Consider the following 27,240-nt stretch of genomic DNA (forward strand, 5'->3'; position numbering starts at 1 on the left):
TTTAAATGGCTTGCGCAGCACATGTTGCTGGGCCCATGACCTCTGTCACAGATTTTGTGGAGGACACACCAATTCTTCCAACTTTTCTTCATGAGACTAAATAAGTCAATAGTAATACATGGAAGCTCACACTGGAATAAATTTGTTAGTCTGAAAGGGGACACAATATCTTTGTTTAAGTTTTAATGTTTTGTCACATATTTGGTGACAGGAAAAACGCAGAGTTATTGAAGAAACTTACAAGTTCTTCTTCTTTTGCAAGACGGTTATATTTACAGTATTTACAAGTATTTACAGGCAGGTGTCACATCAGCATGGCAGGAACTCTTTACACAAACAGACATAGTGGATAGCAGCAAATCGTGAAGAAAGAAGAGAATGATACACAGACACTGTTCACTTATATACATATACATGGCATCTCTAGTCCAATCAGAAGACACATGACTTCATCTTCTGCACCTGGTGTCTTCTTATTTCCAGACATTGCATCACTTTCAGAGTGACTCAGCATACTCACATCTGTGCACAATGGCAGCTCATTATTAATACATTTATTCAGGTTCAGGCCTATAAAATTTCTGTATTCTGACATGTTTTAGAGTTACTGTGCCAGTAAAAGTCGTACTCAACAGTATTATAATTTTAACTTCTAATGGAATTGTTATGATTGTGTTTATTCCGAATATTAACACTATAGTTCTTCTAGTGTTATTAAAACTTACCATACATATTTATGGGTTGCCATATTTACAAGTTGTCTTTCCTCCCCAAAACTGGGTTTTTGTTGCTCTCCTGGTGAGCTGCTTTAACAGAGGGACTTGTGGGCAGGAAGATAAGAAGTGGCAAGAAACATTGCTTTAAACTTCAGGTGGGCAGCTTCTGCATTTTCAGTGATCATTCTGGTGTAGAGGGCAAAAGCATATTTTTGTTTCCTCTCTCAAAGTCCCCCACTAGGAGTCAAGCTCCATAGTAAAGTTAGCATTTTCCTCAGTAGATAGATAATTTGAAGCAGGGGCACATGAAGCAGAGGCTCAGATTGTTATGGCTGCTGCCACTCCTTCCTGGAAGGGAAAACTTCTCCACAACCTGGTGGCCAGGGGAGGGCTCCACTTCCACCATTCTAAGAAGGAAATGACATTCTATCCATAATTTTTCTGCTTGAGACATTGTCTTTTGGAAACCACTAGTTTTTGTGCCACCTGCTAGTCCATTGCCCTTCCCTAATTATTTTTGTCCCTCAGAGAAAGGTGGGATAGCAGTCTGGAAAGGTCTGGCATGTGTGCCCTTTGAGAGATTAATGCCCAGAGAGTCCCCTTGTGTAAAACTATTCAATAATCTCTAGCAGTAACTGAGCAGCATGAATGTTCAAATACAGCATTGATATTTAACATGTGCACTACTTACAAAATCCAAACAAACATATGAATTGTCTCTTACTACTTACTACTTGAAATCATTTCTTTATTCCTTTTGAGTGAAAATGTGGACGAACGTTATTTAAACCAGAAATTGATTGAAATGTTGTACAGGGCTGCTCTATTGCCTTTATGTTTTTCCAGTTGTCTAGATAGTATTTCATGTATTATATTAATTTACGTTTTAGTCTGTAAACTGTTCAACACTGTAAAACAGTATTTTTTTGTTACATTTAACTGGTATTAAATGGGCATGGGTTTGGTGTTTTCAGAGTGAGACAATGTTTATTAACCTCTTCTAATTTTTATTATTGCACAATGGACCTGTTCTGCTAATATAAGCAGCCATACCCTGTAAGTGTGCACCAGAAAAAAATACAGTACAAAATGTGTATATGACATACTGTGTAACTTGTTGAAAAAAAAATGCCAAAGCTTGCTTAGAATGTGCAATATTTCAGCCTGGGAAATATTAAGCACAAAATCATTTATTTCTCAAAAACTGTTAATATGCATTAAGCTTTCTTTTGTGCCTCAGTAGAAGAATAAAAATTAAGGTCACAACGTACCTAAAATTAAGCTCACTAAAGCACATTGTTTTTACTGAGATAATTGAGCATTTGCTTATCGCTTTTTGCTGAAATTAGTGGGAATAAAACTATAGTGTGATATGCTAGATGAAGAGAGATGTGACATAGAATAGTGAGGTCAGTTTGGAAGTAATTATTGTATTCAATTGACACTTCTGATTTCTGATGATGAGCAGTAAAAATGCACATTCTCTGATATCAGAATTACTGTTTTAAACAGAGGGAGGACAGTACTCACATGATTTAGTGCCCATAACTCTAATTTTTTAAATTAAATGTGATGAGTAAAAATTAAGTGAATAAATATATATGTAGCATTTGAAAAAAAAAACAGGCAAACACTCTGTCCCAATGTGATTGGTTGATTGGTTGGTTGGTTGGTTTGGTATATGTTAACATTTCTTTGGATGTTAAAATGTGAAGTTTTAATGCATATTAAAAGTGATGTGTAATCATTCTGTCCTTCACAGAAAGTTTTGTCTGTCTCAACATCCCTTTTGTATATTCTCATTTGCCCACAACGCAGCAATAAGCATTCTTTAACATCTTTGTAACTGGATACGTAGGTATTTTATTAAAATGCATAGATGCCATTGAAAACAATGAATAAACAGAGCTGTACATTAATTGAAAATGTCTGCTCTTTTTATTACTGGATACAAGTAAACATGGCATGCTTAGTTCACATCATATTCTCACTGGGAAGATAGTTGCATGCACATCCTAAAATTAAACCAGATATGGACTTTTCAACAGAAAATGGGATGCAAACAATTTCATAGTGAATCAGGTAGTAAAGGTTATTGTAGATACTGAACTATCTAAAGCACACATTATGTCTTTATCTAGTTCTTAATGAAGTGGCAAACCTGGCACTGGGTTGTACCACTACAGGTAGAGGGATGCAAAACAAATCAAAATCAAACTTGCATATTTTGTACATTTCTGTTCTATATGTATGTATTTCCACTTTCACTGAAGGTGAACAGCCTACACATAGGATTACTGCCTTGACAAGGATTAGGCACATTCCATTATAATAAATGAACAGAATTAGAAAACTCAGGCTTGCATCAACATGCACAAACACTTAATTTTTGTGTGTATTAGTGTGTACATTAGAATTCCATCTTATGTGGAAATTGCATTTGTGACTTGCTTTTTTCAGCTTCAAGTTTCTCTTTACATTTTGTTGCATAGAGCTGCATCCCAACAAGACATTATGTTAGCATGTGGTGGACAATCTTTTGTCACATAAAAGTACTCACAAACATTCTAATTTCTTTTAGATATAAAAGGTGTACTGGAAGCTATTGGTTCAAATATCACGGCTTTTACACAAATGCTTCCTGTCCAGAAGGTACTAGCAGACTTCACAATATATCTTACTCAGAGCGAGGCATATGTTCAAGATCATTTTCCATTAGTGGAGCAGTATGATTTTTACAGGTATGTGCATACTGTTTTGATGATGATGTTCAAAGGCTGCACAAAAGGTTAACACACCAGTAAAATTTGTGGCTACAGCATGTGATCATCTACAGCATGGTGAAAGCATCTGGGTATAGTAGAGGCTCCAGTTAAAGTGGAGAGCTTTCATGGCTTCAAGGAAAATGCAGATGCACAGTACAATGGAGGAGAATGTATTATCAATAATTTATTGCTCAGTCAAAAGATTATTGCACTACAGTATTAAATAAATAAAATAAAATAATACACAACATTGTCACTGTACATTATACTTCTAGGTTTTATAGCACTTCATACCAAAGATCTCCACAAATCAGTGTACTACATACTGAAATAATATAAATTTATAATAACAAATTTACAAAATGCATCTTTATAATAATTCACTCAAATAGTAGCCAGATACTTAGCTCTACATATAGTGGCCTTGACAGTAAATAACACAACTCTTCGTATGACATGCAGATTAGATGCTTGTAATAAATAGCTCAATTTCTCAGTTATATCCTTAGATTTCACATTCTTTAAAATGGGTTGTAAGTATCTTTCTCTTATATTTCTATATAGGTGACACTCAAGCACATAGTGAGTCATATCCTCAAGGATTGGTTCTCTGCTCACACAAAACTTGTCTTTTGCTGAGATACCTTGAAATCTACCCCATTTCATCATAGTGTCTGTTCAAAGCTTAAACATGGCTCTACACACCTCAAATCAACATGGCCATATCTAGAAAAAAATTAAATAAGAGACTCAGAGAAGTTGCATTGTATCTTTAGATTTTGCCACACATTATTACTTAGTCATAATCTCACCTTGCCCTTCGTAACCCACCCTCCCTACTTGGTGAAGGGAAGTTGAATTATGGAGGGCAGATGAGGTGCGGTAGAATTGGTAAGGCTGAATCTTTTTTGGGGCTTAGTTTCTTTTGTTGTATTGACAAATGTGAAATAGGTGCTGGGATATATATATAAGGACCCCTATATATGTGAGGAATGATTCCTCACCCCCTCCCTGCATGCTGAAGAACATGGATTATAACAAATGGTATTATAATAGCACACACTATGGATAGCATGGTCTCTGGCTCAGTCTAGTGGCCAGTTCTGGTAAATTCCTCATTAGGAATATATTTTGGGGATTTTTCTTTTAATATTTTTAATATTTCCTGATAATTCAATGAACAGATACTGATCCCGTGGATAAGTAGGTCCTACTGTATTTGGTTTTCTTCATAATCTTAACCAGGACTCTATTGTTTTCCATTTTATCGGTTGCCCTCTCTTTAATCTCAGTGTTAAATTATGCTATGGTGCACATTTTAATTTTGTAACTGTCTTTTTATTGTTTTTAGGTGGCTAGGTTGCTTAATTCTGTGCTGCATGGTGATACTGATTCTTGTATTTTATTATCTGGGACTATTATGTGGCACCTGTGGTTATGACAAAAATGCTACTCCAACAACAAGAGGCTGTATCTCAAATACTGGAGGAAATTTCTTGATGGCGTGAGTTCTTATTGCTTCAGAATTTCACCAAATTAACAGGACTGCGTTACAAAAACATGTTTGGGAGACTAAAGGAAGAGAGCAACACTAGCAAAAAAAATATAAAAAAATAAAAATTGGGGACCAACCAGGCTTCACAATCAGTTGTGTGAGCTTTGGAAATCCATATAATCCTTCCTCAAGCAATACTTAAACAAATGATATTTTAAATAAATAATACTGATCTCTTAAGAAGCTGTTATGATTATAAGAGTCCTCTGCATACCTTTGATATGAAGATGGGAGCCTTGTGCAAAAGGGTGTTCATGCAGAATCTGAGGAAAAATAGAAGACACTGGCATGGCACACGCACACCGTTTTTGAGTTATCCACCTAAGATTCATTATGTCTCTCAGTTATGACCAGCATACGCATGGTCATACCTCATGCTTGTCACAGTCAGAATCAGCTGATAATTTCTCCTAAGTGTGATTTGGTGATAGTTCCATGTTTGTGGACACATAGTGAATGAAAGGACCTCATTCAACACAACTCTGTAGTGAGTTCATTAAGAAAATTGATTTGGCCAATATATGTTGGAGGCTGGAGCTTATTAAACGATATTACTGTAATTAAACTCTCTTTGCTGTAGTTTTAGAAGAGATACCCATGTTAATCTATGCAAGCGTATCAGGCAAAAACAAAAGAAAAAGAGAAAAGCATATCTAACATTAATCTTCAAAAAAGATAATGATGCACTGCAACCACAGTCGTACAGACTAATCTCCCTGCTTAATATCAGTTATAAAAATTTTTCCCTTGATAATGGCAAACAGACTTAAGATGTGTATTACAAAAATAATATACCCTGATTAGACTGGATTCATCCCTAAGAGGCTCATGTGAGAGAACATAAGATTTGCAATAGATGCAATGGAATTTGTAGAAAAACAACATAAAACAGCATGCAGAGAAGGCATTTGATAACATTTCTTGAAGCTTTCTAAGTAAAGTTTTGCAGCACTTGAGCCTCGTGGCGCAGTGGTTAAACCACTGTACTGCAGCCAAAACTGTGCTCATGACCTGGGGTTCAATCCCAGGTAGCTGGGTCAAGGTTGACTCAGCCTTCTATCCTTCCGAAGTCGGTAAAATGAGTACCCAGCTTGCTGGGGGGGGGCAATATGTAGCCTGCATAATTAACTTGTAAACTGCCCAGAGAGTGCTTGAAGTGCTATGGGGCGGTATATAAGCAGCACGCTTTGCTTTTTTGCTTTGAATTGTGGCACGCAGTTCAAAAACTGGACTCAAGGAATTTATAAGAAACAATATGCAAAATAAGAATAATCGGGGTTTTAACTCATGAGTTTATTGTTGAGAAGGGAATCAGACAAAGCTGTCCATTATCATCACTGTTGTTTATTTTAGAATTGAAGACCTTTGCAACTAAGATTAGAGAAAACAGCCAAATTGAAGGATTAAAGATAGACGGAGAGGAATTTAAACTAAGAAGTTATGCAGATGACTTATACTGTCAAGCAGCATGTTTAGTGTGGATTATAGACTGGATAAAAAGCCTAAATGACAGGTTAATGAAGCTGGAATCAACAGATCAATGAGAAGGTCTAGAAAACCTGGATTTTAAAAAAAGAGCTAAATCCCACTATAAAGCCATATAATCAAGGATAGCCTGGGATTCCTTGGGATAACATGGGATTCCTTAAAATGGAGGCTTAGTCTAACAATATCACTGATAATGGCCCCAACGGATGCATATTACTGTACAACAAGCAAGAGAGAATGATACATGACCTGATAACTTTTCAGGAGATGATAGATTTTACAGATAGGAATCAAATCTTGGCAAGTAATAAAAGAGAAAGGAAAAAAGAGAAGTTGGCTGTCTTCAATTAATTTCAAGATATAAAGAGGCTACACAAGATAATAGAGGAAGATTAAGAAAATTAACAGCATTTGAGAGAATAATTATGCAAAAAACAAGAGAATCTTAGGAATGGTGCCAGTTAAAAGCAATATGTTAAAGCACAATATAAGGAAAATTTATAACTGTCCAACAATGGAAGGGACTATGAGAATATAAAATATAAAATTCATTCCAAGTCAGACCTTAAGAGAAAATTAGTATACAATGGTATATTACTCTAAAAGACATAAAACACTGACAAAAGCTAGCTGCCTAGAGTGGTCGCAAGACCAGATAGGCGGGGTACAAATAAAATAAAATAAAATAAAATAAAATAAAACAAACAAACAAACAAACAAATAAATAAATAAATAAATAAATAAATAAATAAATAAATACATTTGGGTCTCTGATGGAAGTGCCAATAAGCTGAAGGTTTAAAATTCCATGTGTGGTGGACTTATAAAAAGAAAAAGATACGCTGAAAAGACATTCCTGCTGAAAAGCAAAAGATTCTGAAATAACTCCAGATAATTTGGGAAAATCTTCATAAGAACTTTTCAGTTACATGTTGACAGCAGCTAGGGTAGTGATGGCAACAAAGTGGAAAATGGAGACATGGCTGACCAAAGAAGATTGGAGAGATAAAATGCTTGAATGGCAAAACTCACAAATTATGTAAACAGAAGGTCAGTTGGAGAATTTGAAAAAAAGTGAGAAAACTATTTTGACTATTATAAATAATTGGAAGGGATATAGAACCAACCTTGTAAAAAGTATTATGTAAAACAAGTATAGTTCACATTGTAAAAATATGGCACCTTTTAGGATAATATGTATTGTATAGATGTTACTTACACAGGACACAGGTGCGGCTGCGGGTTAAACAGCTGAGCCACTGGACTGTCGATCAAAAGGTTGGCAGTTTGAATCCACATGGCACAGTGAGCTCCTATTGCTTGTCCCAGCTCCTGCCAAATCTAGCAGTTTGAAAGCATGCAAATGTGAATAGATTAATAGGTATGACCTCAGTGGAAAGGTAATGGTGTTCCATGTCTAGTCATGCCAGCCACATGACCACAGAAAGTGTTTATGGACAAAGACCCCTAAAGTTGGACATGACTGGACTTAATTGTCAAGGGGAATCTTTACCTTTATAGATGTTAAAATAACAAGGCTATATAAACTATGTAAATAGACTGCCAGTTGTCCTCAAAAAATATGAAATATATGACTTTTTCTGTTTTTTTCCTTTTGTATTTCTACATATTTCAAAATTATTATTTTTTTTAAAAAGGGAACTGTTAGTCACAATGTTTTTTGTCTTTTTTAATTTTTCTTTTTCTTTTGTTTTTGCCTGAGACACTCTTTCCTAACAAGCAACTACTTTAAGTAAACTTGGCAAGGGAAACTTCAAAAAAGATAATGCTAATTATAGTATAAAGGAGACTTACACTGTACTTCGTTAAAAAATAGATTTGTTTGAAGCAAACATATCTGGGTCTCAGAAAGTAAGGAAGGAGATGTGAGAATTTCTAAACCATTCCTCAGAAAATGTTCCATTACTTTCCTCAACTCTTGAACAGATAGAATGTCACCTGTCTGATGTGTAAGAAAGCAATGTTCTCCATTTCACAAGGCAGGATGCTGTATTGTTTTCCACCAATACAGAGGTCGACAGGTGTTGGCTTCTATTACTCTTCATTAGGCATATATCTCATTTGCTCTTTTGTTTTCACCAATTTATCACCACAGCTGTTGTCCAGACTCCAGTTTCTTCAAACTGGAATCTGATATGCCTCTGTGTGCATGTATATAACCAACACCAGGGTAGACTCGAGGTGTAGGGTGGGGAGTAGCCATTGTTTACAAAAACATCCTTCAGGTTGCTAGGCGCTGTGCTCTGGTGACGCGGGGTCTAGAGGCCCTCCACATGTTGATTGGGGCCAGGGATGGTAAAGTGATTTTGCTGGATTACTGCGCTCCCCGTGACCCAGCCATTTCCTTACCACAGCTGGCAGACTTCATCTCCACGGCACTGTTGGGGTCCCCAAGGCTTTTGGTCTTGGGGAGTTCAATGTGCATCATGGAGGTGGAGGTTACCGGTCCAGCTCTTGAGTTCTTGAAGACCATGGCCTCCTTGGACACGTCCCAACATGTCAAAGGCCCTACCCACGTGGGTGGCCACACACTGGACCTCGTGTTCTCCACTGAGCAGAGTGAGTGTGCTGCAATGGTGACTACCCCCATAGTGTCTGTCCCCTTGTCATGGTCAGATCACTGCCTAATAAAATGCAATCTTGCAGTGGCTCTTCCTCCCCGCGGGGAGCAAGGACCTATTTTAATGGTTCACCCTCAAAGGTTATTGGATCCTATAGGATTCCAGGACACCATGAGAGGGATTGCGGCTGATTTGACTGGTGCTCCTGTCGAAGCCCTTTTTTGATGGCTGGCCGCCGCCACCAGTGCTGTTGACACAATTACACCTAAACACCCTCTCTAGCGCAGAGCTCGCCCTTCGCCCTTGTTTAATCCAGAGCTGCAATCAATGAAGTGAAATAGGAGAAGGCTAGAGCAGATATCCCCTTCATGGATTGCTGCCTTGTCGTGGCGAAGGGGCTTGAGTAATTCAGAGAAACTATGGGCTATGCCGTGCAGGGACACCCAAGACGGACAGGACGTAGTGGAGAATTCCGACTAAATGCAATCCACCTGGAGTAGGAAATGGCAATGCCACTCCAGTATCTTTGCCAAGAATGCCCATGATCAGAAACAAAAGGCTAAAAGATATGACGCTGGAAGATGGGCCCCTCAGGTCGGAAGGCATCCAACATGATACTGAGGAAGAGCAGAGGACAAGTACAAGTAGCTCCAGAGCTAATGAAGTGGTTGGGCCAAAGCCGAAAGGACGCTCAGCTGTGGACGTGCCTGGAAGTGAAAGGAAAGTCCGATGCTGCAAAGAAAAATACTGCATAGGAACCTGGAATGGAAGATCTATGAAACTTGGTAAGCTGGATGTGGTCAAACAGGAGATGGCAAGAATAAACATTGACATCCTGGGCGTCAGTGAACTAAAATGGACAGGAATGGGCGAATTGAATTCAGATGACTACCATATCTGCTATTGTGGGCTAGAAGCCTGTAGAAGGAATGGAGTAGTCCTCATAGTCAACAAAAGAGTGGGAAAAGCTGTAATGGGGTATAATCTTAAAAATGATAGAATGATGTCAATACGAATCCAAGGCAACATCACAATAATCCAAGTTTATGCACCAAACACCAGTGCTGAGGAGACTGAAATTGACCAATTCTATGAAGACTTACAACACTTTCTAGAACTGACACCAAAGAAAGATGTTCTTCTCATTCTTGGGGATTGGAATGCTAAAGTAGGGAGTCAAGAGATAAAAGGAACAACAGGAACGTTTGGCCTTGGAGTTCAAAACGAAGCAGGGCAAAGGCTAATAGAGTTTTGTTAAGAGAACAAGCTGGTCATCACAAACACTCTTTTCGAACAACACAAGAGGCGACTCTACACATGGGAATCACCAGATGGGCAATACCGTAATCAGATTGATTATGTTCTCTGCAGCCAAAGATGGAGAAGCTCTATACAGTCAGCAAAAACAAGACCTGGAGCTGATTGTGTCTCTGATCACCAGCTTCTCATAGCAAAATTCAAACTCAAACTGAAGAGAGTAGGACAAACCACTGGGCTAGTCAGGTATAATCTAAACCAAATCCCTTATGAATACACAGTGGAAGTGAAGAACAGATTTAAGGAACTCGATTTGGTGGACAGAGTGCCTGAAGAACTTTGGATAGAGGCTCGTAACATTGTACAGGAGGCAGCAACAAAAACCATCCCAAAGAAAAGGAAATGCAAGAAAGCAAAGTGGCTGTCCAACAAGGCCTTACAAATAGCAGAGAAGAGAAGGGAAACAAAATGCAAGGGAGATAGGGAAAGTTACAGAAAATTGAATGCAGACTTCCAAAGAATAGCAAGGAGAGACAAGAGGGCCTTCTTAAATGAACAGTGCAAAGAAATAGAGGAAAATAATAGAAAAGGAAAAACCAGAGATCTGTTCAGGAAAATTGGAGATACTAAAGGAAAATTTTGTGCAAAGATGAACATGATAAAGGACAAAAATGGGAGAGACCTCACAGAAGCAGAAAACATCAAGAATACACAGAGGAATTATACCAGAAAGATTTGGATATCCCGGACAACGCAGATAGTGTGGCTGCTGACCTTGAGCCAGACATCCTGGAGAGCGAAGTCAAGTGGGCCTTAGAAAGCTTGTCTAACAACAAGGCCAGTGGAGGTGATGGCATTCCAGTTGAACTATTTAAAATCTTAAAAGATGATGCTGTTAAGGTGCTACATTCAATATGCCACCAAGTTTGGAAAACTCAACAGTGGCCAGAGGACTGGAAAAGATCAGTCTACATCTGAATCCCAAAGAAGGGCAGTGCCAAAGCATGCTCCAACTACCGTACAATTGCACTCATTTCACACGCCAGCAAGGTTATGCTCAAAATCCTCCAAGGTCGGCTTCAGCAGTATGTGGATCGAGAACTCCCAGAAGTGCAAGCTGGATTTCGAAGGGGCAGAGGAACTCGAGACCAAATTGCTAACATGCGCTGGATTATGGGGAAAGCCAGAGAGTTCCAGAAAAACATCTGCTTCATTGACTATGCAAAAGCCTTTGACTGTGTGGACCACAACAAACTATGGCAAGTCCTTAAAGAAATGGGAGTGCCTGACCACCTTATCTGTTTCCTGAGAAATCTGTGGAAATCTGGGAAACCTATACATGGGACAGGAAGCAACAGTTAGAACTGGATACAGAAACACTGATTGGTTCAAAATTGGGAAAGGAGTATGACAAGGCTGTATATTGTCCCCCTGCTCATTTAACTTACATGCAGAATACATCATGCGAAAGGCCGGACTGGAGGAATCCCAAGACGGAATTAAGATTGCCGGAAGAAATATCAACAACCTCAGATATGCAGATGATACCACTCTGATGGCAGAAAGTGAGGAGGAATTAAGGAAGCTTGTAATGAGGGTGAAAGAGGGAAGTGCAAAAAAAGGTCTGAAGCTCAACATCAAAAAAACTAAGATCATGGCACTGGTCCCATCACCTCCTGGCAAATAGAAGGGGAAGATATGGAGGTAGTGACAGATTTTACTTTTTTGGGCTCCATAATAACTGCAGATTGTGACAGCAGCCATGAAATTAAAAGACGCCTTCTTCTTGGGAGGAAAGCGATGACAAACCTCGACAGCATCTTAAAAAGCAGAGATATCACCTTGCCAACAAAAGTCCGCATAGTCAAAGCTATGGTTTTTCCTGTAGTGATGTACGGAAGTGAGAAAGCTGACCACCGAAGAATTGATGCTTTTGAACTGTGGTGCTGGAGGAGGCTCTTGTGAGTCCCCTGGACTGCAAGGAGAACAAACCTATCCATCTTGAAGGAAATCAACCCTGAGTGTTCACTGGAAGGACAGATCCTGAAACTGAGGCTCCTATACTTTGGCCATCTCATGAGAAGAGAAGACTCCCTGGAAAAGAGCCTGATGATAGGAAAGTGTGAGGGCAAGAGGAGAAGGGGACGACAGAGGATGAGATGGTTGGACAGTGTCATCGAAGCGACCAACATGAATTTGACCCAGCTCTGGGAGGCAGTAGAAGACAGGAGGGCCTGGTGTGCTCTGTTCCATGGGGTCACGAAGAGTCGGACACGACTAAACGACTAAAGAACAACAACAAGAGCAGATATGGAGGCAAAACCTGATGGAAAATAATCAAATAGCTGTCAGGATTGTGACTAACCTCTACCAATCTAAGGTGAAGGCTGCTAGTCTATCTTACTTCGCTGTCCGGATAAGCGAAGTCTCCAACCAGCAAGCAGAACTTTTCTGTATAGTTCGCGGTCTATCCAGAGTTGGTCATAGTGACTGGTCTCCCACTACCATCTCACCTAACCAATTTGCAGCCTTTTAAAAATCAAAAGTGGAGGCCATCCGTCGGGATCTTGCCCCCTATTTGAAAACAGTGGATTGAGCTGAGACGTCCAGCGCCCCGTCTCACCCGATGAGACTTAACCACTTTAAGTCTGTGACATCAAACATGGTGGACCGCTGTTGCGCCACCACCCCCTTCCTTGACCCTTGCCCAGCCTGGCTAATCAAAGCAGCCAGGCCTATAACATCTGAATGGGCTACAGCAACAATTAATCAATCTCTCAAGGAGACACTCATTAGGCCCATTAGGAAGAAACCAAGCTTGGTGGTGGACGATATTGGTAATTATAGGCCCATCACCAATGTTTCCTTTCTCAGCAAGGTAGTTGAGAGGGTGGTAGCCTATCAGCTGCAGGGTCTTTTGGATGAAACCAATGCCCTGGATCCATTCCAGTCAGGCTTCAGGCCATGCCACAGCACATAAACAGCATGGGTTGCCTTGTTTGATGACCTGCTGAGGGATGCCAACAGGGGCAGAATGTCTGTGCTAGACCTCCTCAATATCTCAGCCACCTATGATAGCGTCACCATGATATTCTTCTGGGGAGGCTCTACAAGTTCAGATTCGGTGGCCAGGCTCTTGCCTGGCTCTGTTCCTTCTTGGAGGACCATCCCCAGAAAGTGCAGATTGGAGAGAGTTTCTTGGCCCGTGGAGCCTTAACTGTGGGGTTCCGCAGGGCTCCATTATCTCTCCAATGCTGTTTAACATCTATATGAAGCTGCTGGGAGGGGTCATCAGGGGATGTGTGGCTTCGTGTCATCAGTACATTGATGATACGCAGCTCTGCATCTCCTTTTTTCCAAAAACAGTGGATGCTGTCTCGTCCCTTGAACGCTGCCTGGGGGCTGTTCAGCAGTGGATACAGGTGAATGGACTGTGGCTGAATCCGGGCAAGACAGAACTCCTTCAGATGGGTGCCCCAGACATCAGTGGTCTGGGAAACTCCCTTTCCTTTGCGGGGGTGACTGTTACCACCAAGAGTGAGGTTCATAGCTTGGGTGTACATCTGGACCCGGCGCTCACCATGGAGACCCAGGTGTCATCAGTGGTCCGTTCTGTACATTTCCACCTTCAGCGGATTGCCCATCTGTGTCCCTATCTTGATGTGGGGGTGGTCACCATTTTGGTCCATGCACGTGTAGTCTCAAGATTAGACTACTGTAATGCAATCTATGTGGGGCTGCCTTTGAGATTGATGTGGAAACTTTAGATGGTACAAAATGTGGCAGCCAGACTTCTTACTGGGGTGAAAAGGTACCAATATATTTCCCCCATGCTGGCCGCCTTGCATTGGCTGCCGATTCATTTCTGCATTGATTTCAAAGTTCTTACGATGACATATAAAGCCCTAAACGGTTTAGGACCTCGATATCTGGCAGAGCACCTTCTCCCACCCAGTTTTGCCAGAGTCACTCATTCCAGCGAGGCTGGGCAGCTGAGGGGCCTAACGCCAAGGGAGGTCTGGAAGGAAAGAATGAGGAACCGGCCTTCTCAGCAGTGGCCCCTCACCTCAGGAACAATTTGCCCATGGAGATCCGCCTGGCTCCATCTCTGGGTGTCTTCAGAAGTAAACTCAAGTCTTGGCTATTTGGGCAGGCTTTCCCTCCTGCTATATCTTAAATTCACCATCTTGGATTTATTGCATGTTTATTGGTTTTACTGTTTTTAAATTTGTAATGCTTCCTAGAGTAGACCTTTGGTCTAGATGGGTGGGGTATAAATCTAATAAAATAAATAAATAAATGCCCATACACTTATACATATGTATATTACTACCTGTGGGCACATAAATATATTGATTTTCATTTTAAAAAAATATAGTATAAAGATGCATAGATATGAGTTTGGGCTAAATATTACTCATCTAGATTTCTATAAAGAAATTTTAGGTTTGCATCTGTTGGCATTATCGTGATGATATTTTAGTAAGTGTCTCTTCAGTAGCTCAACGAATATAATATTTTTCTTAATTTTTTTCAGTGGAGTTGGATTCAGTTTCCTCTTCTCTTGGGCTCTTATGCTAATAGTAGTAGTCACTTTCATCACTGGTGGAAATGTGGAAAAGCTTGTGTGTGAGCCATTTGAAGACAAGACTTTGTTGAAAGTAAGGTTCTCCATATAAGGAGTGTTAAATGATTAACGAGATGGCGTGCATTTTTGTCTGACTAGTATCCTGCCGGAATGAATGCTACAGATGAGATCATGGCAATCTGGTGAGGTGTGGGTTGCGTGACTTCCATTCTGTATATGGCCAATCTAATAGGGCAGTGGTCCCCAACCTTGGGCCTCCAGATGTTCTTGGACTTCAGCTCCCAGAAATCCTGGCCAGCAGAGGTGGTGGTGAAGGCTTCTGGGAGTTGTAGTTCAAGAACATCTGGAGGCCCATGGTTGGGGACCACTGTAATAGGGTACTGTCATCCAAGCATTCAAATCAGATGACCACTTTATAATATGACTCTAATGTTTTCCTGCACCAGCACAGAATGGGTGGTGAAAGGACTTTTCATGTGGTTCTTAAGACCAGAGCAGCAAATTTATGAAGTGTTGGACATGTGTCTAGGCTTCTGCCTGGTCACATGGTCACTTCCTCATGGCAGCTTCCACAATTCTTCTGCTGCATATTAAATTCAGTGAGGAAGAAGAGGAGGTTCCAATCTTGTTAATATAATTAAGATAACAAACTAGTAGCAACTTAGTTCTTAAGATGTTAATCAGACTGTTACCCCATGAATCAGTTTTAATATGATATTCTGGAAGAGTTATCTCCACATACAAAATGTCAACAGAGATCATGTGGCTGATTATAACTAAAAGCAGTGAAAATGGCTTAAATTCTGTTGCTTAGTATAGTGAGTCATACTAGAGTAGTACTATTGAATAAGCCAACACCTCTGTAAGTTCCATTTATTCAAATGGGCCTAGTCTAATTGCAACTTAATATGGGAGAAAGTGAGCAGGTGGCAAGCTAGAAATTGAAATTCACCAAATTCAGATTGATTATTTCATTTTTTTTCCACTTGTCCAGGGTCAATTTCCCATTATTATTATTATTATTATTATTATTATTATTATTATTATTATTATTATTATTATTATTATTATTATTATTATTATTATTATTATTATTATTGTTGTTGTTGTTGTTGTTGTTGTTGTTGTTGTTGTTGTTGTTGTTATTAAATGATCCGCATCAAGAATAAATCTGATTGTTCAAATCTTCAAGCACTATTTTACCAGCTACACAGAGACATATTGAACTATATTTTACTCATTGACCTCAGGGTTGGAGCTCTCGAGGTAATTGGTTCCATTGCTGTACTGCTCTAACAGTTAAGTTTTTCCTGATACTCAACCGAAATCTGCTTTCCTGTAACTTGAGCCCATTGTTGTGTGTCATGCACTCGGGGATTATTGAGAACAGCCTGCACCTCCTCTGAATGACAGCCTTTCGAATTTAAAAAGTGTTATCATATCTCCCCTCAGTCTCTTTTCTTAAGGCTAAGCATGTCCAATTCTTCCAGTTTGTCCTCATAGGGTTTGGTTTTCAGCCCCCTGATCATCCTTGTTGCCCTCCTCTGAACCTTTTCCAATTTGTCAGCATCCTTCTAGAAGACTGATGTCCAGAATTGGTAAGGCCTGACCAGTGCTGAATAGAGGGGAACTAGCACATTGCAGGATTTCAAGACTATGTTTCTGTTAATTCATCCTAAAACAGCATTTGCCTTTTTTGTAGTCACATCACACTGTTGGCTCATATTCAGCTTGTGATCTACAATGATTCCAAGACCCTTCTCACTTGTAGTATTGCTGATCCAGGTATCCCCCATCTAGCAACTGTGCTTCGGTTTCTTTTTCCTAGATGTACTTTGCACTTATTCCTGTTCAGTTTCATTCTGTTGTTGTCAGCCTAGTGCTCCATCCTATCAAGATCATTTTGAATTTTTAAAAAACAATTTAAAACACTGATGTTTCGGCAGGCCTTCCCAACCAATTCCTGATTTTCCCTCTTTTTTCCTCTCTCCTAGTGTCTGTTCCATCTTGTCTAAAGTTTGTCCCCTTTCTAAAATTGTTTTAATTATATTGTATCACGCTTGTTGTAAGCCGCCTAGAGTGGTCTTAAGTGACTAGATAGGTGGGATATAAATAAAATAAATAAAATAAAATAAAATAAATTGTTTTTGTCTTCTAGGGTATTAGCTAGTCCGGCCAATTTTGTGTCCTCTGCAGATTTAACAAGCATTCTCTGTATCCCCTGATCCAAGTCATTAATAAAAATATTGAAGAACACAGGACCCAGGACTGAGCCCTATGGTACCCTACTTGGTATCTTCTCCCGGTCTGAGAAGGAGCCATTAATCATCACCTTCAGAGTACGCATGTTAGCAATTTGGTCTCCAGTTCCTCTGCCCCTTCAAAATGCAGCTTGTACTTCTGGGAGTTCTCGGTCCACATACTGCTGAGTGCAATTGTACAGTAGTTGGAGCATTCTTTGGCACTGCCCTTCTTTGGGATTGTGATGTAGACTGATCTTTTCCAGTCCTCTGGCCATTGTTGAGTTTTCCAAACTTGCCGGCATATTGAATGTAGCACCTTAACGGCGTCATCTTTTAAAATTTTAAATAGTTCCACTGGAATGTCATCACCTCCACTGGCCTTGTTGTTAGCCATGCTATCTAAGGCCCACTTGACTTCACTCTCCAGGATGTCTGGCTCATGGTCAGCAACCACAGTATCTGGGTTGTCCGGGATATCCAAATTTTTCTGGTATAATTCCTCTGTGTATTCCTGCCACCTCTTCTTGATGTCTTCTGCTTCTGTTAGGTCCCTCCCATCTTTGTACTTTATCATGTCCATCTTTGCACAAAATGATTCTTTAATATTTCCAATTTTCTTGAACGGATCTCTGGTTTTTCCCTTTCTGTTATTTCCCTCTATTTCTTTGCACTGTTCATTTAAGAAGTCCCTCTTGTCTCTCCTTGCTATTCTTTGGAAGTCTGCATTCAATTTTCTGTAACTTTCCCTATCTCCCTTGCATTTTGTTTCCCTTGTCTGCTGGTTGTAAGGCCTCATTGGACAGCCACTTTGCTTTCTTGCATTTCCTTTTCGTTTGAATGGTTTTCATTGCTGCTTCGTGTACAATGCCCACAATAGTAGATATGAGAATCATCTGAATTGAATTTGCCCATTCCCATCCATTTTAATTCATTGACACTCAGGATGTCAATGTTGATTCTTGCTATCTCCTGCTTGACCACCTCCAGCTTCCCAAGGTTCATAGATCTTCCATTCCAGGTTCCTATGCAGTATTTTTCTTTGCAGCATCAGATTTTCCTTTCACTTCCAGGCACGTCCACAGCTGAGCATCCTTTCGGCTTTGGCCCAACCACTTCATTAGCTCTGGAGCTACTTGTACTTGTCCTCCACTCTTCCTCAGTAACATGTTGGATGCCTTCCAACCTGAGGGGCCCATCTTCCAGCATCATATCTTTTAGCCTTTAGTTTCTGTTCATGAGGTATTCTTGGCAAAGATACTGGAGTGGAATTGCCAATTCCTACTCCAGGTGGATTACGTTTAGTCAGAACTCTTCACTATGACCTGTCCGTCTTGGGTGTCCCTGCACGGCATAGCCCACAGCTTCTCTGAGTTACTCAAGCCCCTTTGCCATGACAAAGCAGCAATCCATGAAGGGGAACTGCTTGCATAGTGACCGCTTAATAATCTGTTTCAGAATTTTCCTGGCCTGTAGTTCCCAGGTTCCTCTTTTTGCTCTTTTTGAAGTTAGGGACAAAATTAGCCATTCTCCAATCATTGGGCACTTGACCCATTTCTCATGATTTCAAGAAAATAATGGAGAGTGGTTCTGAGAGCTCTTCAGCCAGCTCTTTCAATACTCTTGGATGCACTTCATCCGGCCCTGGAGATTTGAACTTGTTTAGCTGCAGGCCCACATATTATGGGGTTAAAATAAACATAATGTGATTAAACATGGGGGCTTCACCTCAGAATAAAGTCCAAGACATCTGTTTTCCTGTTGGTGTTTTGATGACAATGCAAAAACTCATAATAACATTTTCTTGTTTCTCTTTTGCTCATGTTTTCTGAGCTGGAGGTGGGAAAATAGGCAGGAAATAATTCCAGCAGTTTTTATGTACCCTCCAGTTGCATTATAATTCTGGCATTTCTCCATTTGCAGGAAAGATTTCCCTCCCAAGGCACACACACACACACACACACACACACACACACACACACACACACACACACACACACACACACCACACACACACACACACACACACACACACACACACACACACACACACACACACACACACACACACACACACACAAAACTAAAGAGGTGAACCATATAGGGGTAATTGGATCCAACTTTATGTATTTATAAAATGTGGATGTAATTACTGGGACTGCTATCCACCTGTGACGTTTACCCATGTGGCCCTTGCTTGTTTCACCAAACACAGAGCTCACAAGAGTATCCCAACACATCCTTTACCTCGCTGCCACCAGTTGACCTCTGTCAACTCCCTTTAATCAGAAAGTTTGCAGTCCAATTGATTTAAATTTGTACCAGATTTAACTTTTGAGGTGTGAGGGTATGAGAATAATCCAGATAATTATGTGGTTCATTATTTTTGTCAGAAAGTAAATTAAGTTATATTTTACCTAGATATGTGTGTGTGTGTGTGTGTGTGTGTGTGTGTGTGTGTGTGTGTGTGTGTGTGTGTGTGTGTGTGTGTGTGTGTGTGTGTGTGTGTGTGTGTGTGTGTGTGTAATCTAAAGCTCCATTTAAAGTTAAGATGTGGAAAGATAAAAGCTTAACTATCTGTTGTTTTATAGTTTCTGGACACTCCCTACTTGTTGAATCGTCAATGGAAACATTATCTTTCTGGCATAATTTTAAAAAATCCTGATATTGACTTGACCTTTGAAAAGGTTTACAGGTAACTAACTCTTCACTGTGATGTGATACAAGCTATTGCACTAATGTATTTTCAAAATTCTGAACTGCATTCATTTATCTGAACTTTTCTACGAATCAGTGCAGTCAACGATTAGTGTTCCAATTAGTATTTAGTGTGACTCACTGGAAGCAAGCCCAAATTTTGTGCTATTAATAATTATAAGTGAACTGGAGGTATTTGTCTTCTATTCTCTCCCCTTTTCACACAAACATTTAAATACAGAGAGAAAGGGAAGGAGGGAAGGAGAGAGAGAGAGAGAGAGAGAGAGATTTGATTGCTTTACATCATGCAGATGTCAGCCTTTCTGTTGTGCTACATTAAAACGGAGTTCTTCCCAAGTTTAGAGGGGTAACTAGACATTGTTTTGCCTTGGGGATTAAAGGTATTATAAGGGGGCAATGCAGGACATGCATCTTCTGCACATGCAGTCATCTCCAATTTTAAAAGAATGATAAAATTAACTCAGATATTTTATTATGGTGTGTTGCTTTTTAGTCTTGTGAGCACATAATAGAATATGTGTATGCAAGGAGGGTATTGTATGAAATATAAGTGATATTAGAATTTATCTTCGTAAGTATAGAGATGACCTTGATTATTTGGAAAAATATTTTATATACACACAGAAGTTGCATTTACAGTGGTGCCTCGCTAGATGATTGCTTCGTTTAACAATGAATTTGCTTAACAATTAGTTTTCCTGAGCAATCTTGCACTCCGTTTAACGATGTTTCCTATGGGCGATTTTTGCTGTACAATGGCAATCCGTACCCATTGGAACGGATTATCAGGGTTTCAGTGCATTTCAATGGAAAACCACATTTCGTTTGACGAAATCGCTCGACAGCGATTTTTGCGGAACACATTAACCTCGTCTTGCGAGGCACCACTGTATTTGTCTATAATGATGTGCACAGTTCAGCTGCTTAAATTCACTTAAATTAACATAACTGTGTGAAGGCTTGCAGCTTTTACTATAAATGAGAGAATGAATTACAACAACCTGAACTTTAAATAGCGCATATTTTTAGTGGCTGTAACCTGAAAAATAGATACATCTAGACTGGCTTATTTGTTATCTGACAATTTATAATGGCCCTAACAGGGTTTAAAGGTTTGTGAGGTAATTAAAGTGTTGTTTTACAAGTTCCAACCCCCAGTGAGTTAATATGGCTTGAATCCAGGATTCCTGAGTCATTGTCTGTCACTCTATCCACAACACCACATTGAGTACTACTTCCTGGATTGTAATCCAGGAAAACTCATAGTAAAGTAAGTTTATTAATCTTAAAAGGGTCACAAAACTGCAAAGTACCATGGTATTCATTGTTTAACTGTTATCTAGAGAACTGTTCAAAGTACTTGCAAAGCATTGGATGCACCCTTTGAATGGCAGACATCTGTGCTGTGCCACAAACTGCTGTTTAAACTCCTGTCTTAAATTTGTTTTTTTACCCCTGTCATGGAGGGGGAAATTGGTTTTGGTTTGCATGAAAATAGTCCACAGTCCTTAGAATCTAAATGACCAGTACTTCTGAAAATCTATTCTGAATGTTTGTCTTCTGTAACTAGAAATCCTGTCATCTAACTTTGTTGTGTGTTTAGTGACTGCAAAGAAAACAAAGGCATTTATCCTACCCTTCACTTGGAAAGAATCTTTAATATCCATGAAATTCTGAATGTTAACATGGTAAGTCTTCTTAAGCTGCAAGTTGGAATGTTTTAATGCTTCATGTTTTGCTGGGATAACCTTCCCTTCTCCATAAATGACATTTGGCTGGCAGCACCTAAAGTGGAATGTTGCTGAATAGAGGCCTCTTATTCAGAAAGCCAACTAGACTTGTTCTCTCCCACAATTTCATTCTTCTTCTACCTCACTTCTGCCTTCTCTTTCACGTATCAGGCAAAGTCTAAAGAAACAAAACAATGAGTTGTTGTTGTTTAGTCGTTAAGTCATGTCCAACTCTTTGTGACCCCATGGACCAGAGCACACCAGGCCTTCCTGTCTTCCACTGCCTCACGGAGTTGGGTCAAATTCATGCTGGTCGCTTCAATGACACTGTCCAACCATCTCATCCTCTGTTGTCCCCTTCTCCTCTTGCCTTCACACTTTCCCATCATCAGAGTCTTTTCCAGGGAATATTCTCTTCTCATGAGATGGCCAAAGTATAGGAGCCTCAGCTTCAGGATCTGTCCTTCCAGTGAAACAATACAATACTTTTCTAAAAAAGAAAGAAAATAAAAGACCAATACATGTGGCACCTCAAAGACTAACTGCTATTTTTTTTAATGTAAGCTTTTGTGGACATAAAGAGACAGAATGAAATGAAATGAATTGTATATGAAATATCAGTTTCACATTCTAAATGTTCATTGGTTATATGCAGTAATTAGGCCTATGTTTGTTTCACAGTCCTGTTGTAAATATCCTTCAGGAAGACAGACACCAGGTCTGAGCAGAGATGACAGGTGGGTGGGGGAGAAGAGAGGGGTTTGGGGTGTTTTTTTTGTAGATGTAGCAAACTTCAAGAGGGGAAAGAAGGAATTAAAGAATTTAGCCGAGGAAACACATGTGTTAATGGAGGGAATATAAACAGTTTTACCTTAGAGCCTTGTGATGAGAGATGGTATGGTAGTAGTGAAGAAAATGACAATGACAGTGGTTATATTTGGTAATGGCTTAAGAAACCTAGGCTTATATTCAGTCCATTATACTCAGTCCATTTGTATAGGGGTCTGTAGCGTTCGCCCTTGTTACGCAATAAGTTATGTAATCATGAGTTATATGCTAATATGGTTAAGAGGTGGAGCTGAGAGAGATGTTAAAAGGCGGTGCCTGAGAGGAGGAGTCAGTTGGGGTCTGTGTTAGGAATGAGAGGAGGAGGGGTCTGAGGAGTGATTAGTCTGAGTGGAAACTGTGATAATTACTACAGAAGGTTAATTTTGAAGCTTGATGAAACTTGAAGATTGTGCCTAAGAATTGTTCCAGAAACCAACTGTAATCAATAGACCTGTTCTATTAATAAGCCAGTACTGAATGAACCTTCATCTTTTCTGAGTAAAGTAAGTTGATAAGGAGATCAACTGGTGGCAGCGTGTCAGGAGATTTTGGTTTGCCTTTGTGAGCTCTGTGTTTGGGGAGACAACTAGGGACCACGAGGGTGAAAGTCACAGGGTCCATTATGCAGAGTCCACAACTTAGACCACTTACATGCATCATAAGTGATTTCCAACCTATACTTGACAAGAACACTTCACCAAGAAGCCCTTGGTGAGAAAACCCATACTTGCCTACAGACAACTCCCAACCTCTGGCAAATACACACAATAGACCATAATACAGACTGGAGGGCTACACTCTGCCAGTTCTGACCTCTCATTTTTCTGGCAACACGATCATGGGACCTAACAATTCCACACACAATATCAAAGGCAGCTTCACTCATTCCTCAGCTAATTGTCATCTACACCATCTTTTGCCAACAATGCCCCTCTACACTCTACATAAGACAAACAGGAGAATTCTATGGAAAGAGATCAACAGTCACAAATCTAACATCAGAAACCACAATACACAGAAACTTGTCTCCAACCATTTCTTCACTACTGTCATGCCCATCTCTCATCACAAGGCTCTAAGGTAAAAACTGTCTATATTCCCTACATTAACACACGTGATTCCTCTGCCAACTTCTTTAAACCTTTGTTTCTCATCTTGAGGTTTAATGAATCTTCAAATCCCCCATTCCCCCTCACCTGCTCAGACCTGGTGTCTATCTTCCTGAGGCATTTTTACAACAAGACTGTAAAACAAACATAGGCCAAGTTACTGCATGTAACCAATGAATATGTGGAATGTGAAACTTATACAGTGGTGCCTCAATTTATGAACTTAATCCATACCAGAAGATAGTCGTAACTCAAAATGGCCGTACGTGATTCCCATAGGAATGCATTGGAATGTGATTTATCTGTTCCAGACAGGGAAAAAATTACCAAAAAACCAAACAAAGCACTGCAAGCCCCATTGGAACACGTCAGGGTCGGATAAAAAAAAATCACCAAAACCCAAAAAACAATGCAAGCCCCATTGGAAAGTGTCGGGGCCGGGGGGAAAAATCACCAAAAACAAAAACAAAACAAAACAAAATGCAAGCCCCATCGAAATGCATCGGGGCTGGAAAAAATCACCTCCCCCCCAAAAAACACAACACAACAAGCCCCATCGGAACGCGCTGGGGCTGAAAAACACACACACACACACAAAACAAACAGAGCAAGCCCCATTAGAACGCACTGGGGCTAAAATACACACACACACACACACACACACACACACCAGAGCAAGCCCCATCGGAGCACGCTGGGGCTGAACCCCCCCCCAAAAAAACCAGAGCAAGCCCCATTGGAATGCACTAGGGCTGAAATCACACAAAAAAACCCCTCAAACAAAGCAGGCCCCATCAGAACACGCTGGGGATGGGGGAAACACCACACCAAAACACACACACACAAAAATCACAGCACAGAAACATAACCCCCCAGCCCAAACCCACCCTGTAAAACCCTGTATGTACTCATTCAGAAGGAGAAAGCAGCACCAGGCAGTCTGAAGCCTCCTCTGATGCACACTCTCTAACTGTTGGGATGAAAGAGCTACAAAGAAGCAGCCTCTTCGCCGACCAACGGTTAGTACATTTGAATTCCCTGCCTTTTCCCCCACCTTATTTCCAGTCTTAACTCAAAGCTCCGCTCACAAGTCGAAGCAAAATTTTGCGGCCGTAGCTGGTTGTAACTTGAAATGGTCCTAAGTCGGGACGTTTATAAGTCGAGGCACCACTGCATTTCATATACATTTCATTTCATTCTGTCTCTTAATGTCTGATGAAGTGGGCATGTCCACGAAAGCTTACATTAAAATATAATAGTCATTAAGGTGTCACATGTTTTTGTCTTTTTGTCTTGTTTTGTTTTGTTTCTTTGGATTTTGCCTGATATGCTTTTGCAGATTAACACATCTGCCTCTTCCAAAACTGCTTCCATTTCACAGTTCTTTGTAGGTGGACTCTTCCTTCATTTGAGGTGTTTAAACAGAGGCCATCTGTCAGACATATTTATCTGTGGATTTCCTCCCTTGGCAATAATTGCCCTTAGTGACCATTCCAGTACTTTCTGGCGTTGATTTCATGCCCACTGAGCATGCTGAGTCTTAATGTAGAAGTATTTCAGTTCTTTAACCACACATTATCCATGGTAGGCATACTTCTGCATACCTTGGATGTGCAGGATTGCAGCTCTTCCAGAATCTCCCTTTTCTCTGTCAGTGTTGGCTACATGAGGTGATTACTTTGGGGCCTCATTTCATAGCAAGATGACTTTTTAAAAACACAGCATAAAATAGCATTACCTAATTTACATGAGGAAAGCCCTTCCAACATTTTCCAAAACACTAGTGGGCTTTCCAGGCTTGGGAGTGTAAAGTTTCTTTCAAGAAAGGGTAAAGAGCTGCAAAAGGATGTAGTGCTATATATAATCATTATTACTTGACAAAAGAAAAAAATAAATAAAGCTGTGATGAATATCCTGTACAAAAGTCTGCTATGAATTCAGTTGGGGCACGAAAATCATGATGTTTGTTCTGACTTTTTTGAAGGGGAGACATATCTGGTGGACAGGATTGTAAGACCTCACATGAACCTAGTCCCAAGTTGTCTAGGATTTAAAAACTAAAAGACTGAAATTAAGAAAATGTAAAAATCTGATTCTGGAAGAGCACAAAACCACTCACACAATGTGTGTATTCCTTTTCACCCACTCCTTTCCATGCAAAAGGAAACACAAAACAGATGGGCTTACCATGTAACCAATATGGCATTGCACTGTCAGACTCAGACATTTCTCCCCATTTATCTGTCACCACCCTCATACAGCATTCTCATATGACTCAAGCTTAATTAATAGGACAACAAAGCCCCAAGCATTAAAACTGCTTATTATGGCTTTGTTCCAGTTGAGGTTTAAGAACTGTCTTTGAAGGCAGCTGTGCAAAAAATTCAGTCTGATGATCTGCATTTTTTTTACACCAATCGCACAGTCATTGGTGTCTATATATGAATGGCAGAAGTATGGAAAACAAACAAGAAGAAATAGAAATCTTAGTCCAGGAGGGTAAATACAACTTGATAGGAATAACTGAAACATGGTGGGATGACTCACATGACTAGAACACAACAATCAAAGGATATAAATCATTCAAAAAGAACAGAAATAATAGGAAGAGAGGTGAAATAGCAGTATATGTTAAAAAAAATAATATTCCTGCATAGAAATACAGAAGATTGAGTTTTGTTATACCATTGAGAGCATCTGGATTAAATTAATTGGGACAAAAAACAAAACAAAAGGAACATGGTAATTAAATTCCACGGCCAGCAGTCGTAAGATCGAATCCACACAATGGAATGAGCTACCATCACTTGTCCCAGCTCCTGCCAATCTAGCAGTTTGAAAGCATGTAAAAAAGCGAGTAGAGAAATAGGTACCACCTCAGTGGGAAGGTAATGGCATTCTGTGTCTAGTTGTGCTGGCCACGTAACCAAGGAAACTGTCTACGGACAAATGCTGGCTCTATGGCTTGGAAACGGGGGTGGGCACTGTGCCCTAGAGTCAGACATGACTGGACTAAATGTCCTTTAAAGGTAAAATGTTACCTTTACCTTACCAACCACCTAATCAAAAAGAAGATGTGGAAAAAACTTTTGAAAAACTGCTAGAATTTCAGAGAGACACAATTTAGTAAGAATGGGAGATTTCAATTATCCTGATATCTGTTGGGAGACAAATTCTGCCAAATATGACTCTTCCAACAAATTCCTAACTTGCAGGGTAAACATTCCTGAATACACGAGCAGGGTAAATAGAGACAGATAACACCTTAAATACACAAGTACGTTAATACAATTTACCCAGAGACAGGTAATATCCTAGATACAAAAGCAGGTTAATGAATCATCCTTTACTGGAAGCTAGCACGCTGTATATGTGACCTGCGTGCCCAAGCACAATGTCTGCTACTGCCACAGATATATACATTGTAAAAGCATACATTTTCCCCACATCCCATCTGTTTTTATTTATTTTGTTGAAGACGATGGCTGTTGTAGACTCCTGAAAATTCTGAGTCCAAGGAGTTCCAGCGCTGGTATGATGGCCTGAAGTCAGGTTTGTCTTCGGCAAAGGGCGGGACAGTATCAAGAACATGATATTTTACTTGATACAATTGCTTAGTGGTTAAAGATAGTTGAGGTACAGACTTACGGAAAAATGCAGAACA

General features: G+C 40.0%; 1 protein-coding gene across 5 annotated transcripts in view; it reads left to right on the plus strand.

The window, feature by feature from the left end:
* The window catches only part of PROM1 (prominin 1), a 206,444-nt gene that overhangs the window by 131,678 nt on the left and 47,526 nt on the right, over positions 1–27,240 (plus strand). For all 5 annotated transcript variants that reach the window (XR_013545551.1, XM_078394067.1, XM_078394066.1 and 2 more), the window contains 5 exons: positions 3,298–3,457; positions 4,833–4,985; positions 14,901–15,024; positions 19,783–19,886; positions 21,513–21,597. Coding sequence is in view for 4 of the 5 variants with exons in the window: in XM_078394067.1 (XP_078250193.1) it covers positions 3,298–3,457; positions 4,833–4,985; positions 14,901–15,024; positions 19,783–19,886; positions 21,513–21,597 (626 nt within the window). In the remaining variant the exon portion in view is untranslated. The remainder of the gene's footprint in view (positions 1–3,297; positions 3,458–4,832; positions 4,986–14,900; positions 15,025–19,782; positions 19,887–21,512; positions 21,598–27,240) is intronic.

This window comes from Pogona vitticeps, chromosome 5 (assembly GCF_051106095.1).
Source record: "Pogona vitticeps strain Pit_001003342236 chromosome 5, PviZW2.1, whole genome shotgun sequence".
Taxonomy (NCBI): domain Eukaryota; kingdom Metazoa; phylum Chordata; class Lepidosauria; order Squamata; family Agamidae; genus Pogona; species Pogona vitticeps.